Below are 20106 nucleotides of genomic sequence, written 5' to 3' on the forward strand. Positions count from 1 at the left end.
CGATCACCGCGCGTAAGTTTATGATTGGTGACTCGCGACGGTTACTTCATATGCTTCCCTTTTGAAGAAAGTGTTCAAACTGTTTCGCAGCCGATTGTAGCTGACGCGACCTTTTCTGTTTGTCTGATATCTCGCTTTTGGATACTGTGAATATCACAGCTACTAATAATTTCAAATAGTCGTTCGTCGATCTTACAAAGTGCACATAAAATCTTTCAGAGGTACTAATAATAAGTCGAATCACGAAGAAAAATAAAGTTGAGCGGTGCAGTTATACAAACAGATTATTGCGCCGAGCAAGTTTTAAAAGTCAAAATCTCCATTAGGAGAGAATCGATAGAGAGAAAACGGAACAACTTTGAAGAGCGATCCGTGCGGCAAACGTTAAAAAAGGGAGTAGCATTAAAAAGTGGATATGTCCTACGAATGTATTTCCTGCGGAAAAAGGTTCATTCAGATGAATTTCACAAAGCACCTCATTGAGGACGAAGAATGTTGGATAAAAGTATGGGACCATGGCAACTACAAAACCAACGATGAGGTAATCTTGTAAAAGTATATTATACTAAAGCGTAAAGACAATTATACATGTCGTTAGTCCATAGTAAGGCTGTAACTTTGTTCATAATGTGCAGAAAAAACTGGAAAGCGATGTACATGTTCATTCACAAAAACAAGAAGAATGTAATATTATAGGCCCGGAACCATTTTTAAGCAGTAACACGTATGGCATATATCCCAGCACAAGCAGCGGCATTCAAGAGCGCAAAAATATACTTTACGAATATGATGATTACAACCAAAAGTTTTGTAGAAAGAATGAGTTGACGAATCACTTAACGCAGAAACACAAAGGTGTAATGCACCAATGCGAACATTGCAACTACGAATTCAAGGATGAGGTAAATCTGCAAAAGTGTTAAACATTGTACAAAACTCAAAGACGGATACATGTGTCTTCAGTAAATCCGTAATTTCCTTTATAATCTGCAGAAACATCTGATGAGCCACATACGATATGTTCATCCTAACATCCAGGAGGAAACTAACAGTGCGCAGCCGGGACCTTCTTGGGAGGATGGTCAGTACGGCAAACATTCTAACAGAAATAGTTGCATTGAAAACAACAGGCCTTACGAATCGTATAAAGTTTGCCACCAGAGGTTTCATAGAAAGTTAGAATTGATATATCATTACAAAAATGTCCACCAACGTTTGATGCATCAATGTGAACATTGCGCCTACGAAACCAACAATGAGGTAACTCTGCAAAAATACATTGTACGAAAACACATGGACGGTTACATGTATTGTCAGTAAGTCTGTAACTTTGTGTATAATTTGTAGGAGGATCTGAAAAGCCACATGCAATTTTATCATTCTAACGTCCAGAAGGAAAGTAATCGTGGGGAGCAGGGACCATCTTGGGAAAGTGATCCCTGTGGCAAACATTCCAGCACAAACAGCTGCATAGAAAACAATATGCCCTACGAATGTGATGTTTGTGACCAAAGGTTTCATAAAAGATATGAATTAATATATCACTACAAGAATGCCCACCGACGTTTAATGTACCAATGTGAACATTGCATATACGGAACTAACGATGAAGTAAATCTGCGGAAATGTTACCATATACATTGTACCAAAATGCAAAGACGGTTATATGTGTTCTCAGTAAGGATATAACCTTTTTATAATCTGCAGGAAGATATGAAGAGCCACATACGTGATCATTCTAACAACCAAGAAGAAAGCATTATTACAGACACGGAACCGTCTTTGAAGAGTGACTCGGGCGTCAAACATTCCAGGAAACACAGCTGCATTGAAAACATACCTCACGAATATGATGTTTGCAACCAAAAGTTCCGCAAAATTAATGAGGTGACGACGAATCACTTAATGCAGGACCACAAGTATTTAATGCATCAATCTGAATATTGCAACTACCAAACCAACAATGAAATAATCTTGCTAAAATATTATTCATTATAGGAAAACGCAATGGTTATATGTGTTCTCAGTAAGACTATAAATTTCTTTATAACCTGCAGGAGCATGTGGAGAGCCAGGTACAATGTGTTCATCCAAACATCCAGGAAGAAGATAATAGTGCGGAGCCGGGACCGTCTTGGGAGAGTGATACGTATGGCAAACATTCCAGCAGAAACAGCTGCAGTGAAAACAATATGCCTTACGAATGTACTGTTTGCAACCAGAGGTTTTATAGAACGTTAACATTGACATATCACTACAAGAATGTCCACCAACGTTTAATGCCCCATTGTGAACATCGCGCCTACGAAACCAATGATGTAACTCTGCAAAAATATATACATTATACGAAAGCGCAAGAACGTTATATGTGTTCTTAGTAAGAGTACAATTTTGTTTATAATTTACAGAAAAATCTGAAGGACCACGTACGACGCGTTTATCCTAATGTCCAGAACGAAAGTAATAGTTCAGAGCCGGGACCGTCTCGCGAGAGTGAGCCCTGCGCCAAATATACCAGCATAAATAGTAACAAAAGAAAGTACAAATTAGATTGGAAATGTCAAGTTTGTAATCAAGAGCTCTCTGGCAACCAAATGTTGCTACATCACCTAGCAGAAGTCCATGGAATTCAGGCAAAATTCAATTGTAGCCAATGCAAATACAAAACCAACTTACACTATCTTTATTATCGTCATTGGAAAACAATGCATGAAGACAATTACGACTACCCGTGTACTGAACCAGGCTGTGAACGGGCGTACAAAACACGAACAGGTCTGTGGAGACACATGCATGTTAGGCATTCTAACGAACAAGAGAAAAGCAATATTGTGGACCTGAAACTGTCTTCAGAGAGTCATCCGTGCGGCAAACATTCCACCAGAAAGAGAAGTGTTGAAAAGTATGGAAGAAAACCTGCACTATGCCCAGTCTGCAACCGAAGGTTTCGTTCTCAGAAAGAGCTGATAGATCACTTAATAAAAGACCACGGCCGTCGAACGGTATACAACTGCAGCCATTGCAGCTATGAAACTAATCACAGGCACAGCTATGAAAGGCATAATAAACGAAAGCACGAAGACAATTACGACTACGTGTGTGCTGTGCCCAACTGCAACTGGAAGGGCAAATTTCAGTATGATCTAAGACTACACATGCAAAGTGTTCATCATAATAATCAAAAGAAAAGCGGAAGTACGAACGCGGAGCCGTCCTTGGAGAATGACTCATGAATCAAACAATCCAGAATAAGAAATAAACAGCAATAAAGAGCCCAAAAATGTGATTCAGGTTTGATAGAAAGAAAGAGTTGAAACATCATCTCTGAGAGGGCCATAGAAGAACTGACTGCAGCGACTGCAATTACACATCTAACAAAAAACAGGACTTGCAATATCACATTGGACGAAAGCACGTGTACAATTACCACTACGTATTTATTAATAAAAGCTGTTACAAGAAGTTCAAACTTGAATAGGAACAGAAGAAAACCGTAAAATATAATCATTCGAATGACTCTTAATAATGACGAAAATATAATCATGCTAACTCTAGTTTTTTATAAAAGATACACGGATGTGCAGAAAAATTCGAAAATAGCCTGTATCATCTGTGGCAATATCATAAACAGGTAAAGTTTATTTAATCGTTTACTGATATATGTTGACAGGACAATTACTTGTTCTGTTTGCAATAAGATATTTAGTACGAAGGGCAGAATGCGGAATTCATTCGTTGTATCACGGGCCAACGATTCTACTTCTGCAAGCTTTACGTCATGGCATTTGTCCATTCGCAGTTTTTATGCAGTTATATAGAAAGAGGAAGGAAAAATGTTCGGAGTAACTTCCGATCGAATAATGTTAGTAGATATTGAAGCATTATTGCAAAACTTCTAGATGGACAAGCTATAAACAGGCTGTCGAATTAAGCGTAGAAAAAGTATAAAAAACCGTGATGAAACAGTCTATGCTTCAGCTTCCACACACTCGCTCATACTTACATCTTGAAACGTACATATGTGCTGATGCGTGCACACGCATATAAGATATCCGCGTTTAGAAATATTCGAGAGGGAATTTCTTTGTAGAATTATATATTTGCCCTTTTTGAATTGTGGTTTTGTTCCTGGACATATATTCGCAATAGTTCTACATTTTCTATTCTTCCTTATACACGTGCGCAAAATGTTTTATTTATTGTACAATACGTATAACTATACATATAAAAGGAATGGATCTACATAGTGCAATCCTTGAGCTTAACACGAAACCTAAGCCCATGTCATCGTCTTATTCCTCTTCCGGTTCTTTCTTTTTTTTCTCTTCCTTGGTTGGTGCAGCTTTTGGCTGTTGGCAGGTGCTACTGCAGATGGAGGCTCAGCTCCTGCAGGCGCGGCACCAACACCAGATCAAATATCGGTAATCAGTTCTTTAACATCGGTTCCTTCCAAAACTTTGGCAACAGCTTTGGCCAGTAAGATTCAACATTAACATTCGCAGCTTTCAAAAAAGTTTGTATTTCTTCTCGCGTGCGTGATGTGTGTACACATGATGTGTGCACATACATGTTCATAATTTTCTGTGTAGACTACAAAAACGAGACATATGGAAGAATTGAAGGATGGCTATATGAGGTACGTCATAGATATATATTTTATTATTTATGTGCTAAATGAAACATATAAAACTTTTTTTATAACAAGGTAAAGAAATAGAGTCTGCAAGTAAGAGCCTGCACGAGTGAATGTGTAGAAAAATTTATTTTTAATGATTTTTAAGTACATGGATTTGTTGTACTCCATGAAAAGAAAAATGCTATACCATTAATAATGAGTCCAGTCACCACCGGCTTTGGTAATTGCCTGGCATCTCTGAGGCATACTTTCCACTAAGTTGACTACGTATTCGTTCGGTAAAGACCTCCAAATGAGACGAATTTTGTCGTGTCAACTGCTTCAAAGTGCACACTCTTTTTCCTCGAAGCTCGTGCTTGAGATATGTCCACACATTTTCAATGGGATTTGCATGTGGCGACTGCGATGGCCATCATGTGTGACGATGCCAGACTGCTCTTTCCATTCGGCGCAAAGCTTGCTCCGGTGTTTTGGGTCGTTGGCTTCCTGTAAGGTCCAGTCCTCGTTTTTTTTTATGAAGCGTCGTTCAGCAGTCGGCAACAAACACTTCTTATAAATTTTAAGCATTTTCGGAGCATTTAAATTCTATGTAAACAGATGTAATGTTCCAAAAGCCTGTTTCAAAAAGCAGCCCCAAAGATGAACTTTTAAAGGGTGTTTAACAGTCCGTTGTATTAATTTATTGGTCAAGGTTGACCAGGAGCGTCGGATGGCAGTATATCCCCAAACAGAAGCTTCGTCCATAAAGATCACGTTGTTCCAATCTCGATCCAAATTCTCTTTTGCCCAAGCGAGTCTATTCGTCACACATTTCTCGCCTAACAGTGGTTTCTTCATTGTGCTTCGATGTTTGAGGTTATGCGCAAGGAGATGGATTCGTATAGTTGTATGTGATACTTCTATACCCTTCTGTTTTAATTTTGCTGCTCCTTGTTGCAATGTTAATGTCGGGTTCCGCTTAAACAAATTCACAATTTTTTTCGGCATATTCGGCATCACTTTGCCTATCGAGCCACGTTCTGGCAAGTCATCGACATTTTTGATCTTCTCACATTGCAGAACACACTTAGCGACGAACGATTTTGTCTTTCCCATGTATTTAGCAGCTATTGTATATGAAATTTTTAGTCCTTTGCGGTGGGGACAAAGGAACACAGCCTCGTAGTGCGATGCGTATGCGGCACTCATGGCGGTTAACGTGTTTCTTAGGTTAGAGTTCGACGCCAACTCAATCTTTTGTGACAAAGCGTTCACGACAAAGATTTCATCTATCGGTTCACAAAATACTAGGACGATATTTCAAGCCAACTGCCATTTATGCCGTACACGATCTTACTTTACTTTACAGACTGTATGTTATGTACAGATGAATTTGACTGTTCTGGATTCAATATTTCTTTAGTAATGTCCAGGCCCTTCACATGTAGATTGTTGCAAGATGTATGCAAAATGTGACGATCACCGAGAGAAAGAGTACAATGAGGTTGGCCGTGTGTTTTCTTATTATAACAAAACCTTCCTGAAGCTTTAAACGCTCTTAAGCAACTTGATCATCGCTGATTTGGAGAAGCCTAACTGCCGGGAGATTTCTCCATGCCTTTGTTTGCGACTCTCTATGATAAATTTTCATTGTCGTTCGTCCATCTTCTAAGATACTACTTAACTAATGTTTACAGCTGGGCTGAATTAACGACAAAATACATAACCATAACATATAAACAAAGGTGATCCACGATTTTGGGACAATTAATATAGTGTTTTGAATATCATAATATATGTTGCCAAATTTTCTCATACATTACGCACAAAGTATATATGATACCAGCTACCTGTTGCAAAAATGAATCTAATTTCTTTACTACAAAGAAAGTTATGCTAAAACATCCTAAAAGTGATATATTTTTGGTCGGTACTGTACATAAAATTAAAAATACAAGAGTATATAAATATATATAAGTATATAAAATATGCGATATAAAAAATATGTAACGACATATAGTATGTATCAAAACATATCACAATATATACAAGGTAGCAATACATAAGACAGTTATATTTCGTTTGAATATTCCGCCTTTGTGAACAACGTAAACAGCTCTTTCCGAAGATTGTCTTCGGATCGTTCTTCGCTCAGACAGCACTTGCTTAACAACTGTGTAAGGGTTTAATTCTTATCATAACCGATCACCGCGCGTAAGTTTATGATTGGTGACTCGCGACGGTTACTTCATATGTTTCCCTCTTGAAGAAAGTGTTCAAACTGTTTCGCAGCCGATTGTAGCTGACGCGACCTTTTCTGTTTGTCTGATATCTCGCTTTTGGATTCTGTGAATATCACAGCTACTAATAATTTCAAATAGTCGTTCGTCGATCTTACAAAGTGCACATAAAATCTTTCAAAGGTACTAATAATAAGTCGAATCACGAAGAAAAATAAAGTTGAGCGGTGTAGTTATACAAACAGATTATTGCGCCGAGCAAGTTTTAGAAGTCAAAATCTCCATTAGGAGAGAATCGATAGAGAGAAAACGGAACAACTTTGAAGAGCGATCCGTGCGGCAAACGTTAAAAAAAGGGAGTAGCATTAAAAAGTGGATATGTCCTACGAATGTATTTCCTGCGGACAAAGGTTCAGTCAGATGAATTTCACAAAGCACCTCATTGAGGACAAAGAATGTTGGATAAAAGTATGGGACCATGGCAACAATAAAACCAACGATGAGGTAATCTTGTAAAAGTATATTATACTAAAGCGTAAAGACAATTATACATGTCGCTAGTCCATAGTAAGACTGTAACTTTGTTTATAATGTGCAGAAAAAACTGGAAAGCCATATACGTGTTCATTCACAAAAACAAGAAGAAAGTAATATTATAGGCTCGGAACCATTTTTAAGCAGTAACACGTATGGCATACATTCCAGCACAAGCAGCGGCATTCAAGAGCGCAAAAATATACTTTACGAATATGACGATTACAACCAAAAGTTTTGTAGAGAGAATGAGTTGACGAATCACTTAACGCAGAAACACAAAGGTGTAATGCACCAATGCGATCATTGCAACAACGAATTCAACGATGAGGTAAATCTGCAAAAGTGTTAAACATTGTACAAAACGAAGACGGTTACATGTGCCCTCAATAAAGCCGTAATTTTCTTTACAATCTGCAGAAACATCTGATGAGCCACATACGATGTGATCATCCAAACATCCAGGAGGTAACTAATAGTGCGAAGCCGGGGCCTTCTTGGGAGGATGATCAGTGCGGCAAACATTCTAACAGAAATAGTTGCATTGAAAACAATAGGCCTTACGAATGTGATGTGTGTAACCAAAGGTTTCATAAAAGATATGGATTAATATATCACTACAAGAATGCCCACCGACGTTTAATGTACCAATGTGAACATTGCATATACGGAACTAACGATGAAGTAAATCTGCGGAAATATTATACATTGTACCAAAATGCAAAGACCGTTATATGTGTTCTCAGTAAGGATATAACCTTTTTATAATCTGCAGGAAGATATGAAGAGCCACATACGTGATCATTCTAACAACCAAGGAGAAAGCATTATTATAGACCCGGAACCGTCTTTGGAGAATGACCAGGGCGTCAAACATTCTAAGACAAACAGCTGCATTGAAAACATGCTTCACGAATATGATGTTTGCAACCAAATGTTCCGTGAAATTAATGAGGTGACGACGAATCACTTAATGAAGGACCACAAATATTTAATGCATCAATCTGAATATTGCAACTACCAAACCAACAATGAAATAACTGCTAAAATATTATACATTATAGGAAAACGCAATGGTTTTATGTGTTCTCAGTAAGACTGTAACTTTCTTTGTAATCTGCAGGAGCATCTGAAGAGCCAGGTACAATGTGTTCATCTTAACATCCAGGAAGAAAATAATAGTGCAGAGCCGGGACCGTCTTGGGAGAGTGTCCCGGGCGTCAAACATTCTAAGACAAACAGCTGCATTGAAAACATGCTTCACGAATATGATGTTTGCAACCAAATGTTCCGTGAAATTAATGAGGTGACGACGAATCACTTAATGCAGGACCACAAATATTTAATGCATCAATCTGAATATTGCAACTACCAAACCAACAATGAAATAACTCTGCTAAAATATTATTCATTATAGGAAAACGCAATGGTTATATGTGTTCTCAGTAAGACTATAACTTTCTTTATAACCTGCAGGAGCATCTGGAGAGCCAGGTACAATGTGTTCATCCAAACATCCAGGAAGAAGATAATAGTGCGGAGCCGGGACCGTCTTGGGAGAGTGATACATATGGCAAACATTCCAGCAGAAACAGCTGCAGTGAAAACAATATGCCTTACGAATGTACTGTTTGCAACCAGAGGTTTTATAGAACGTTAACATTGACATATCACTACAAGAATGTCCACCAACGTTTAATGCCCCATTGTGAACATCGCGCCTACGAAACCAATGATGTAGTATCTCTGCAAAAATATTATACATTATACGAAAGCGCAAGAACGATTATATGTGTTCTTAGTAAGAGTACAATTTTGTTTATAATTTACAGAAAAATCTGAAGGACCACGTACGACGCGTTTATCCTAATGTCCAGAAGGAAAGTAATAGTTCAGAGCCGGGACCGTCTCGCGAGAGTGAGCCCTGCGCCAAATATACCAGCATAAATAGTAACAAACAAAAGTACAAATTAGATTGGAAATGTCAAGTTTGTAATCAAGAGCACTCTGACAACCAAAAGTTGATGCATCACCTAGCAGAAGTCCATGGAATTCAGGCAAAATTCAATTGTAGCCAATGCAACTACAAAACCAACTTCTACTATCATTATCATAGTCATTGGAAATCAATGCATGAAGACAATTACGACTACCCGTGTACTGAACCCGGCTGTGAATGGGCGTACAAAACACGAACAGGTCTGCAGAAACACATGCGTGATAAGCATTCTAACGAACAAGAGAAAAGCAATATTGTGGACCTGAAACTGTCTTCAGAGAGTCATCCGTGCGGCAAACATTCCACCAGAAAGAGCAGTGTTGAAAAGTACGCAAAAAAACCTGTACTATGCCCAGTCTGCAACCGAAGGTTTCGTTTTCAGAAAGAGCTGATAGATCACTTAATAAAAGACCACGGCCGTCGAACGATATTCAACTGCATCCATTGCAGCTATGCAACTAATAACAGGCAAAGCTATGAAAGGCATAATAAACGATTGCACGAGGACAATTACGACTACATGTGTACTGTGCCCAACTGTAACTGGGAGGGCAAAGTTCAGTATGATCTAACACGACACATGCAACGTGTTCATCATATTAATCAAAAGAAAAGCGGAAGTACGAACGCGGAGCCGTCCTTCGAGAATGACTCAAGAATCAAAGAATCCAGAATAAGGAATAAACAGCAATAAAGAGCCCAAAAATGTGATTAAGGCTTTGATAGAAAGAAAGAGTTGAAACATCATCTCTGAGAGGACCATAGAAGGACTGACTGCAGCGACAGCAATTATACATTTAACAAAAAACAGGACTTGCAATATCACATTGCACGAAAGCACGTGTACAATTACCACTACGTATTTATTAATAAAAGCTGTTACAAGAAATTCAAACTTGAATAGGAACAGAAGAAAAACGTAAAATATAATCATTCGAATGACTCTTAATAATGACGAAAATATAATCATGCTAACTCTAGTTTTTTATAAAAGATACACGGATGTGCAGAAAAATTCAAAAATAGCCTGTACCATCTGTGGTAATATCATACACAGGTAAAGTTTATTTAATCGTTTACTGATGTATGTTGACAGGACAATTACTTGTTCTGTTTGCAATAAGATATTTAGTACGAAGGGCAGAATGCGGAATTCATTCGTTGTATCACGGGCCAACGATCCTACTTCTGCAAGCTTTACGGCATGGCATTTGTCCATTCGCAGTTTTTATGCAGTTATATAGAAAGAGGAAGGAAAAATGTTCGGAGTAACTTCCGATCGAATAATGTTAGTAGATATTGAAGCATTATTGCAAAACTTCTAGATGGACAAGCGATAAACAGGCTGTCGAATTAAGCGTAGAAAAAATATAAAAAAACCGTGATTAAACAGTTTATGCTTCAGCTTCAACACACTCGCTCAAACTTACATCTTGAAACGCACATATGCGCTGATGCGTGCACACACACATAAGATATCCGTGTTTAGAATATATTCGAGAGGGAACTGCTTTGTAGAATTATATTTTTGCCCTTTTTGAATTGTGATTTTGTCCCTAGACATATATTCGCAATAGTTCTACATTTTCTATACTTTCTTATACACGTGCGCAAAATGTTTTATTTATTGTACAATACGTATAACTATACATACAAAAGAAATGGATCTACGTAGTGCAAACCTTGAGCTTAATCGAAACCTAAGCCCATTTCATCGCTTGATTCTTCTTACGGTTCTTTCTTTTTTTCTCTTCCTTGGTTGGTACAAGCTTTTGACTGTTGGCAGATGCTACTACAGCTGGAGGCTCAGCTCCTGCAGGCGCGGCACCAACACCAGATCAAATATCGGTAATCAGTTCTTTAACATCGGTTCCTTCCACAACTTTGGCAACAGCCCTGGCCAGTAAGATTCAACATTAACATTCGCAGCTTTCAAAATAGTTTGTATTTCTTCTCCCGTGCGTGATGTGTGTACACATGAATGTGTGCACATACATGTTCATAATTTTCTGTGTAGACTACAAAAACGAGACATATGGAAGAATTGAAGGATGGCTATATGAGGTACGTCATAGATATATATTATTATTTACGTGCTGAATGAAACATGATATTAAACCTTTTTTATAAAAAGATAAAGAAATACAGTCTGCAAAATAAGAGCGTGTACGGGTTAATGTGTAGAAAAATTTATTTTTAATGATTTTTAAGTACATGTATTTGTTGTACTCCATGAGAAGAAAAATGCTATACCATTAATAATGAGTCCAGTCACCACCGGCTTTGGTAATTGCCTGGAATCTCCGAGGCATACTTTCCACTAAGTTGACTGCGTATTCGTTCGGTAAAGACCTCCAAATGAGACGAATTTTGTCGTGTCAGCTGCTTCAAAGTGCACACTCTTTTTCCTCGAAGCTTGTGCTTGAGATATGCCCACACATTTTCAATGGGATTTGCATCTGGCGACTGCGATGGCCAATCATGTGTGACAATGCCAGACTGCTCTTTCCACTCGACGCAAAGCTTGCTCCGGTGTTTTGGGTCGTTGTCTTCCTGTAAGATCCAGTCCTCGTTTTTTTTATGAAGCATCGTTCAGCAGTCGGCAACAAACACTCCTTATAAATTTTAAGCATTTTCGGAGCATTTAAATTGTATGTAAACAGATGTAATGCTCCAAAAGCCTGTTTCAAAAAGCAGCCCCAAAGATGAACTTTTAAAGGGTGTTTAACAGTCCGTTGTATTAATTTATTGGTCAAGGTTGACCAGGAACGTCGGATGGCAGTATATCCCCAAACAGAAGCTTCGTCCGTAAAGATCACGTTGTTCCAATCTCGATCCAAATTCTCTTTTGCCCAAGCGAGTCTATTCGTCACATCTTTCTCGCCCAATAGTGGTTTTTTCATTGTGCTTCGATGTTTGAGGTTATGCGCAAAGAGATGGGTACGTATAGTTGTATGTGATACTTCTATACCCTTCTGTTTTAATTTTGCTGCTCCTTGTCGCAATGTTAAGGTCGGGTTCCGCTTAAACAAATACACAATTTTTTTTCCATATTCGGCATCACTTTGCCTATCGAGCCACGTTCTGGCAAGTAATCGACATTTTTGATCTTCTTATATGTTATGTACAGATGAATTTGACTGTTCTGGATTCAATATTTCTTTAGTAATGTCCAGGCCCGTCACATGTAGATTGTTGCGAGATATACGCAAAATGTGACGATCACCGAGAGAAAGAGTACAATGAGGTTGGCCGTGTGTTTTCTTATTATAACAAAACCTTCCTGAAGCTTTAAACGCTCTTAAGCAACTTGATCATCGCTGATTTGGAGAAGCCTAACTGCCGGGAGATTTCTCCATGCCTTTGTTTGCGACTCTCTATGATAAATTTTCATTGTCGTTCGTACATCTTCTAAGATACTACTTAACTAATGTTTACAGCTGGGCTGAATTAACGACAAAATACATAACCATAACATATAAACAAAGGTGATCCACGATTTTGGGACAATTAATATAGTGTTTTGAATATCATAATATATGTTGCCAAATTTTCTCATACATTACGAACAAAGTATATATAATAACAGCTACCTGTTGCAAAAATGAATCTAATTTCTTTACTACAAAGAAAGTTATGCTAAAACATCCTAAAAGTGATATATTTTTGGTCGGTACTGTACATAAAATTAAAAATACAACAGTATATAAATATATATAAGTATATAAAAATATGCGATATAAAAAAATATGTAACGACATATAGTATGTATCAAAACATATCACAATATATACAAGGTAGCAATACATAAGACAGTTATATTTCGTTTGATTATTCCGCCTTTGTGAACAACGTAAACAGCTCTTTCCGAAGATTGTCTTCGGATCGTTCTTCGCTCAGACAGCACTTGCTTAACAACTGTGTAAGAGTTTAATTCTTATCATAACCGATCACCGCGCGTAAGTTTATGATTGGTGACTCGCGACGGTTACTTCATATGTTTCCCTCTTGAAGAAAGTGTTCAAACTGTTTCGCAGCCGATTGTAGCTGACGCGACCTTTTCTGTTTGTCTGATATCTCGCTTTTGGATACTGTGAATATCACAGCTACTAATAATTTCAAATAGTCGTTCGTCGATCTTACAAAGTGCACATAAAATCTTTCAGAGGTACTAATAATAAGTCGAATCACGAAGAAAAATAAAGTTGAGCGGTGTAGTTATACAAACAGATTATTGCGCCGAGCAAGTTTTAAAAGTCAAAATCTCCATTAGGAGAGAATCGATAGAAAGAAAACGGAACAACTTTGAAGAGCGATCCGTGCGGCAAACGTTAAAAAAAGGGAGTAGCATAAAAAGTGGATATGTCCTACGAATGTATTTCCTGCGGACAAAGGTTCAGTCAGATGAATTTCACAAAGCACCTCATTGAGGACAAAGAATGTTGGATAAAAGTATGGGACCATGGCAACAATAAAACCAACGATGAGGTAATCTTGTAAAAGTATATTATGCTAAAGCGTAAAGACAATTATACATGTCGCTAGTCCATAGTAAGACTGTAACTTTGTTTATAATGTGCAGAAAAAACTGGAAAGCCATATACGTATTCATTCACAAAAACAAGAAGAAAGTAATATTATAGGCCCGGAACCATTTTTAAGCAGTAACACGTATGGCAAACATTCCAGCACAAGCAGCGGCATTCAAGAGCGCAAAAATATACTTTACGAATATGACGATTACAACCAAAAGTTTTGTACAGAGAATGAGTTGACGAATCACTTAACGCAGAAACACAAAGGTGTAATGCACCAATGCGATCATTGCAACTACGAATTCAACGATGAGGTAAATCTGCAAAAGTGTTAAACATTGTACAAAACGCAAAGACGGTTACATGTGCCCTCAATAAAGCCGTAATTTTCTTTACAATGTGCAGAAACATCTGATGAGCCACATACGATGTGTTCATCCAAACATCCAGGAGGTAACTAATAGTGCGAAGCCGGGGCCTTCTTGGGAGGATGATCAGTGCGGCAAACATTCTAACAGAAATAGTTGCATTGAAAACAATAGGCCTTACGAATGTGATGTGTGTGACCAAAGGTTTCATAAAAGATATGGATTAATATATCACTACAAGAATGCCCACCGACGTTTAATGTACCAATGTGAACATTGCATATACGGAACTAACGATGAAGTAAATCTGCGGAAATATTATACATTGTACCAAAATGCAAAGACCGTTATATGTGTTCTCAGTAAGGATATAACTTTTTTATAATCTGCAGGAAGATATGAAGAGCCACATACGTGATCATTCTAACAACCAAGAAGAAAGCATTATTATAGACCCGGAACCGTCTTTGGAGAATGACCCGGGCGTCAAACATTCCAGGGAAAACAGCTGCATTGAAAACATGCTTCACGAATATGATGTTTGCAACCAAAAGTTCCGCCAAATTAATGAGGTGACGAATCACTTAATGCAGGACCACAAGTATTTAATTCATCAATCTGAATATTGCAACTACCCAACAAACAATGAAATAACTCTGCTAAAATATTATACATTATAGGAAAACGCAACAGTTTTATGTGTTCTCAGTAAGACTATAACTTTCTTTGTAATCTGCAGGAGCATCTGAAGAGCCAGGTACAATGTGTTCATCCTAACATCCAGGAAGAAAATAATAGTGCAGAGCCGGGACCGTCTTGGGAGAGTGTCCCGGGCGTCAAACATTCTAAGACAAACAGCTGCATTGAAAACATGCTTCACGAATATGATGTTTGCAACCAAATGTTCCGTGAAATTAATGAGGTGACGACGAATCACTTAATGAAGGACCACAAATATTTAATGCATCAATCTGAATATTGCAACTACCAAACCAACAATGAAATAACTGCTAAAATATTATACATTATAGGAAAACGCAATGGTTTTATGTGTTCTCAGTAAGACTGTAACTTTCTTTGTAATCTGCAGGAGCATCTGAAGAGCCAGGTACAATGTGTTCATCTTAACATCCAGGAAGAAAATAATAGTGCAGAGCCGGGACCGTCTTGGGAGAGTGTCCCGGGCGTCAAACATTCTAAGACAAACAGCTGCATTGAAAACATGCTTCACGAATATGATGTTTGCAACCAAAAGTTCCGTGAAATTAATGAGGTGACGAATCACTTAATGCAGGACCACAAGTATTTAATTCATCAATCTGAATATTGCAACTACCCAACAAACAATGAAATAACTCTGCTAAAATATTATACATTATAGGAAAACGCAATGGTTTTATGTGTTCTCAGTAAGACTATAACTTTCTTTGTAATCTGCAGGAGCATCTGAAGAGCCAGGTACAATGTGTTCATCCTAACATCCAGGAAGAAAATAATAGTGCAGAGCCGGGACCGTCTTGGGAGAGTGTCCCGGGCGTCAAACATTCTAAGACAAGCAGCTGCATTGAAAACATGCTTCACGAATATGATGTTTGCAACCAAAAGTTCCGTGAAATTAATGAGGTGACGAATCACTTAATGCAGGACCACAAGTATTTAATTCATCAATCTGAATATTGCAACTACCCAACAAACAATGAAACAACTCTGCTAAAATATTATACATTATAGGAAAACGCAATGGTTTTATGTGTTCTCAGTAAGACTATAACTTTCTTTGTAATCTGCAGGAGCATCTGAAGAGCCAGGTACAATGTGTTCATCCTAACATCCAGGAAGAAAATAATAGTGCAGAGCCGGGACCGTCTTGGGAGAGTGTCCCGGGCGTCAAACATTCTAAGACAAACAGCTGCATTGAAAACATGCTTCACGAATATGATGTTTGCAACCAAAAGTTCCGTGAAATTAATGAGGTGACGAATCACTTAATGCAGGACCACAAATATTTAATTCATCAATCTGAATATTGCAACTACCCAACAAACAATGAAATAACTCTGCTAAAATATTATACATTATAGGAAAACATAATGGTTTTATGTGTTCTCAGTAAGACTATAACTTTCTTTGTAATCTGCAGGAGCATCTGAAGAGCCAGGTACAATGTGTTCATCCTAACATCCAGGAAGAAAATAATAGTGCAGAGCCGGGACCGTCTTGGGAGAGTGTCCCGGGCGTCAAACATTCTAAGACAAACAGCTGCATTGAAAACATGCTTCACGAATATGATGTGTGCAACCAAAAGTTCCGTGAAATTAATGAGGTGACGACGAATCACTTAATGCAGGACCACAAATATTTAATGCATCAATCTGAATATTGCAACTACCAAACCAACAATGAAATAATCTTGCTAAAATATTATTCATTATAGGAAAACGCAATGGTTATATGTGTTCTCAGTAAGACTATATATTTCTTTATAACCTGCAGGAGCATGTGGAGAGCCAGTTACAATGTGTTCATCCAAACATCCAGGAAGAAGATAATAGTGCGGAGCCGGGACCGTCTTGGGAGAGTGATACGTATGGCAAACATTCCAGCAGAAACAGCTGCAGTGAAAACAATATGCCTTACGAATGTACTGTTTGCAACCAGAGGTTTTATAGAACGTTAACTTTGACAAATCACTACAAGAATGTCCACCAACGTTTAATGCCCCATTGTGAACATCGCGCCTACGAAACCAATGATGTAGTAACTCTGCAAAAATATTATACATTATACGAAAGCGCAAGAACGATTATATGTGTTCTTAGTAAGAGTACAATTTTGTTTATAATTTACAGAAAAATCTGAAGGACCACGTACGACGCGTTTATCCTAATGTCCAGAAGGAAAGTAATAGTTCAGAGCCGGGACCGTCTCGCGAGAGTGAGCCCTGCGCCAAATATACCAGCATAAATAATAACAAAAAAAAGTACAAATTAGATTGGAAATGTCAAGTTTGTAATCAAGAGCACTCTGGCAACCAAAAGTTGATGCATCACCTAGCAGAAGTCCATGGAATTCAGGCAAAATTCAATTGTAGCCAATGCAACTACAAAACCCACTTCTACTATATTTATCATCGTCATTGGAAAGCAATGCATGAAGACAATTACGACTACCCGTGTACTGAACCCGGCTGTGAACGGGCGTACAAGACACGAACAGGTCTGCAGAAACACATGCGTGATAAGCATTCTAACGAACAAGAGAAAAGCAATATTGTGGACCTGAAACTGTCTTCAGAGAGTCATCCGTGCGGCAAACATTCCACCAGAAATAGCAGTGTTGAAAAGTACGCAAAAAAACCTGTACTATGCCCAGTCTGCAACCGAAGGTTTCGTTTTCAGAAAGAGCTGATAGATCACTTAATAAAAGACACGGCCGTCGAACGATATTCAACTGCATCCATTGCAGCTATGCAACTAATAACAGGCAAAGCTATAAAAAGCATAATAAACGAATGCACGAGGACAATTACGACTACGTGTGTAGTGTGCCCAACTGTAACTGGGAGGGCAAAGTTCAATGTGATCTAACACAACACATGCAACGTGTCATCATAATAATCAAAAGAAAAGCGGAAGTACGAACGCGGAGCCGTCCTTCGAGAATGACTCAAGAATCAAACAATCCAGAATAAGGAATAAACCCAAAAATGTGATTAAGGTTTTGATAGAAAGAAAGAGTTGAAACATCATCTCTGAGAGGACCATAGAAGGACTGACTGCAGCGACTGCAATTACACATCTAACAAAAAACAGGACTTGCAATATCACATTGGACGAAAGCACGTGTACAATTACCACTACGTATTTATTAATAAAAGCTGTTACAAGAAATTCAAACTTGAATAGGAACAGAAGAAAAACGTAAAATATAATCATATGACTCTTAATAATGACGAAAATATAATCATGCTAACTCTAGTTTTTTATAAAAGATACACGGATGTGCAAAAAATTCAAAAATAGCCTGTACCATCTGTGGTAATATCATACACAGGTAAAGTTTATTTAATCGTTTACTGATGTATGTTGACAGGACAATTACTTGTTCTGTTTACAATAAGATATTTAGTACGAAGGGCAGAATGCGGAATTCATTCGTTGTATCACGGGCCAACGATCCTACTTCTGCAAGCTTTACGGCATGGCATTTGTCCATTCGCAGTTTTTACGCAGTTATATGGAAAGAGGGAGAAAAATGTTCGGAATAACTTCCGATCGAATAATGTCAGTAGATATTGAAGCATTATTGCAAAACTTCTAGATGGACAAGCGATAAACAGGCTGTCGAATTAAGCGTATAAAAAGCATAAAAACAGTGGTGAAACAGTTTATGCTTCAGCTTCCACACACTCGCTCAAACTTACATCTTGAAACGCACATATGGCTCATGCGTGCACACGCACATAAGATATCCGCGTTTAGAAAATATTCGAGAGGGAATTTCTTTGTAGAATTATATTTTGCCCTTTTTGAATTGTGGTTTTGTTCCTGGACATATATTCGCAATAGTTCTACATTTTCTATCTTCTTATACACGTGCGCAAAATGTTTTATTTATTGTACAATACGTATAACTATACATACAAAAGGAATGGATCTACTAGTGCAATCCTTGAGCTTAATCGAAACCTAAGCCCATGTCATCGCTTATTCTTCTTCCGGTTCTTTCTTTTTTTCTCTTCCTTGGTTGGTACAGCTTTTGGCTGTTGGCAGGTGCTACTGCAGATGGAGGCTCAGCTCCTGCAGGCGCGGCACCAACACCAGATCAAATATCGGTAATCAGTTCTTTAACATCGGTTCCTTCCAAAACTTTGGCAACAGCTTTGGCCAGTAAGATTCAACATTAACATTCGCAGCTTTCAAAATAGTTTGTATTTCTTCTCCGTGCGTGATGTGTGTACACATGAATGTGTGCACATACATGTTCATAATTTTCTGTGTAGACTACAAAAACGAGACATATGGAAGAATTGAAGGATGGCTATATGAGGTACGTCATAGATATATATTATTATTTATGTGAATGAAACATATATTAAACTTTTTTATAACAAGTAAAGAAATAGAGTCTGCAAAGTAAGAGCTACGGTTAATGTGTAGAAAAATTTATTTTTAATGATTTTTAAGTACATGGATTTGTTGTACTCCATGAAGAAAATGCTATACCATTAATAATGAGTCCAGTCACCACCGGCTTTGGTAATTGCCTGGCATCTCGAGGCATACTTTCCACTAAGTTGACTGCGTATTCGTTCGGTAAAGACCTCCAAATGAGACGAATTTTGTCGTGTCAACTGCTTCAAAGTGCACACTCTTTTTCCTCGAAGCTCGTGCTTGAGATATGCCCACACATTTTCAATGGGATTTGCATGTGGCGACTGCGATGGCCAATCATGTGTGACGATGCCAGACTGCTCTTTCCACTCGGCGCAAAGCTTGCTCCGGTGTTTTGGGTCGTTGTCTTCCTGTAAGGTCCAGTCCTCGTTTTTTTTTTATGAAGCATCGTTCAGCAGTCGGCAACAAACACTTCTTATAAATTTTAAGCATTTTCGGAGCATTTAAATTGTATGTAAACAGATGTAATGCTCCAAAACCCTGTTTCGAAAAGCAGGCCCAAAGATGAACTTTTAAGGGTGTTTAACAGTCCGTTGTATTAATTATTGGTCAAGGTTGACCAGGAGCGTCGGATGGCAGTATATCCCCAAACAGAAGCTCGTCCGTAAAGATCACGTTGCTCCAATCTCGATCCAAATTCT

At 38.1% G+C, this 20106-nt stretch overlaps 2 protein-coding genes across 5 annotated transcripts in view; both read left to right on the forward strand.

The window, feature by feature from the left end:
* Window positions 1-18207, forward strand: LOC105188865 (zinc finger protein Xfin). Of its 2 annotated transcripts, XR_003113543.1 has the most exons (8): window positions 1-541; window positions 636-902; window positions 994-1260; window positions 1348-1611; window positions 1708-1887; window positions 2058-2318; window positions 2409-3291; window positions 18009-18207. XR_003113543.1 is itself a non-coding variant. In XM_025302629.1 (7 exons), the coding sequence occupies exons 1-7, from the start codon at window positions 416-418 to the stop codon at window positions 3231-3233; spliced, it is 2190 nt and encodes a 729-aa protein (XP_025158414.1). In that variant the 5' UTR covers window positions 1-415; the 3' UTR covers window positions 3234-3945. The 2 variants fall into 2 exon arrangements, 1 of the variants encoding a protein (XP_025158414.1); XM_025302629.1 differs by lacking the exon at window positions 18009-18207 and having other exon boundaries at window positions 2409-3945.
* The window catches only part of LOC112589431 (zinc finger protein 62-like), a 24313-nt gene continuing 11028 nt past the window's right edge, over window positions 6822-20106 (forward strand). For 2 of the 3 annotated variants that reach the window (XM_025302625.1, XM_025302627.1), the window contains exons 1-10: window positions 6822-7359; window positions 7454-7720; window positions 7810-8073; window positions 8165-8344; window positions 8513-8695; window positions 15031-15213; window positions 15382-15564; window positions 15732-15914; window positions 16082-16264; window positions 16432-16614. In XM_025302625.1, coding sequence (XP_025158410.1) covers window positions 7234-7359; window positions 7454-7720; window positions 7810-8073; window positions 8165-8344; window positions 8513-8695; window positions 15031-15213; window positions 15382-15564; window positions 15732-15914; window positions 16082-16264; window positions 16432-16614 — 1935 coding nt within the window. In that variant the 5' untranslated portion in view covers window positions 6822-7233. Of the gene's footprint in view, window positions 7360-7453; window positions 7721-7809; window positions 8074-8164; window positions 8345-8512; window positions 8696-10083; window positions 10677-11174; window positions 11453-13661; window positions 13877-13970; window positions 14238-14328; window positions 14593-14683; window positions 14864-15030; window positions 15214-15381; window positions 15565-15731; window positions 15915-16081; window positions 16265-16431; window positions 16615-20106 lie in introns of those variants that run through there. The other variant, XM_025302626.1, reaches the window with a different exon arrangement.

The sequence above is a fragment of the Harpegnathos saltator genome, unplaced genomic scaffold (assembly GCF_003227715.2).
Source record: "Harpegnathos saltator strain DR-91 unplaced genomic scaffold, Hsal_v8.6 scaffold507, whole genome shotgun sequence".
NCBI classification, from domain to species: Eukaryota; Metazoa; Arthropoda; class Insecta; order Hymenoptera; family Formicidae; genus Harpegnathos; species Harpegnathos saltator.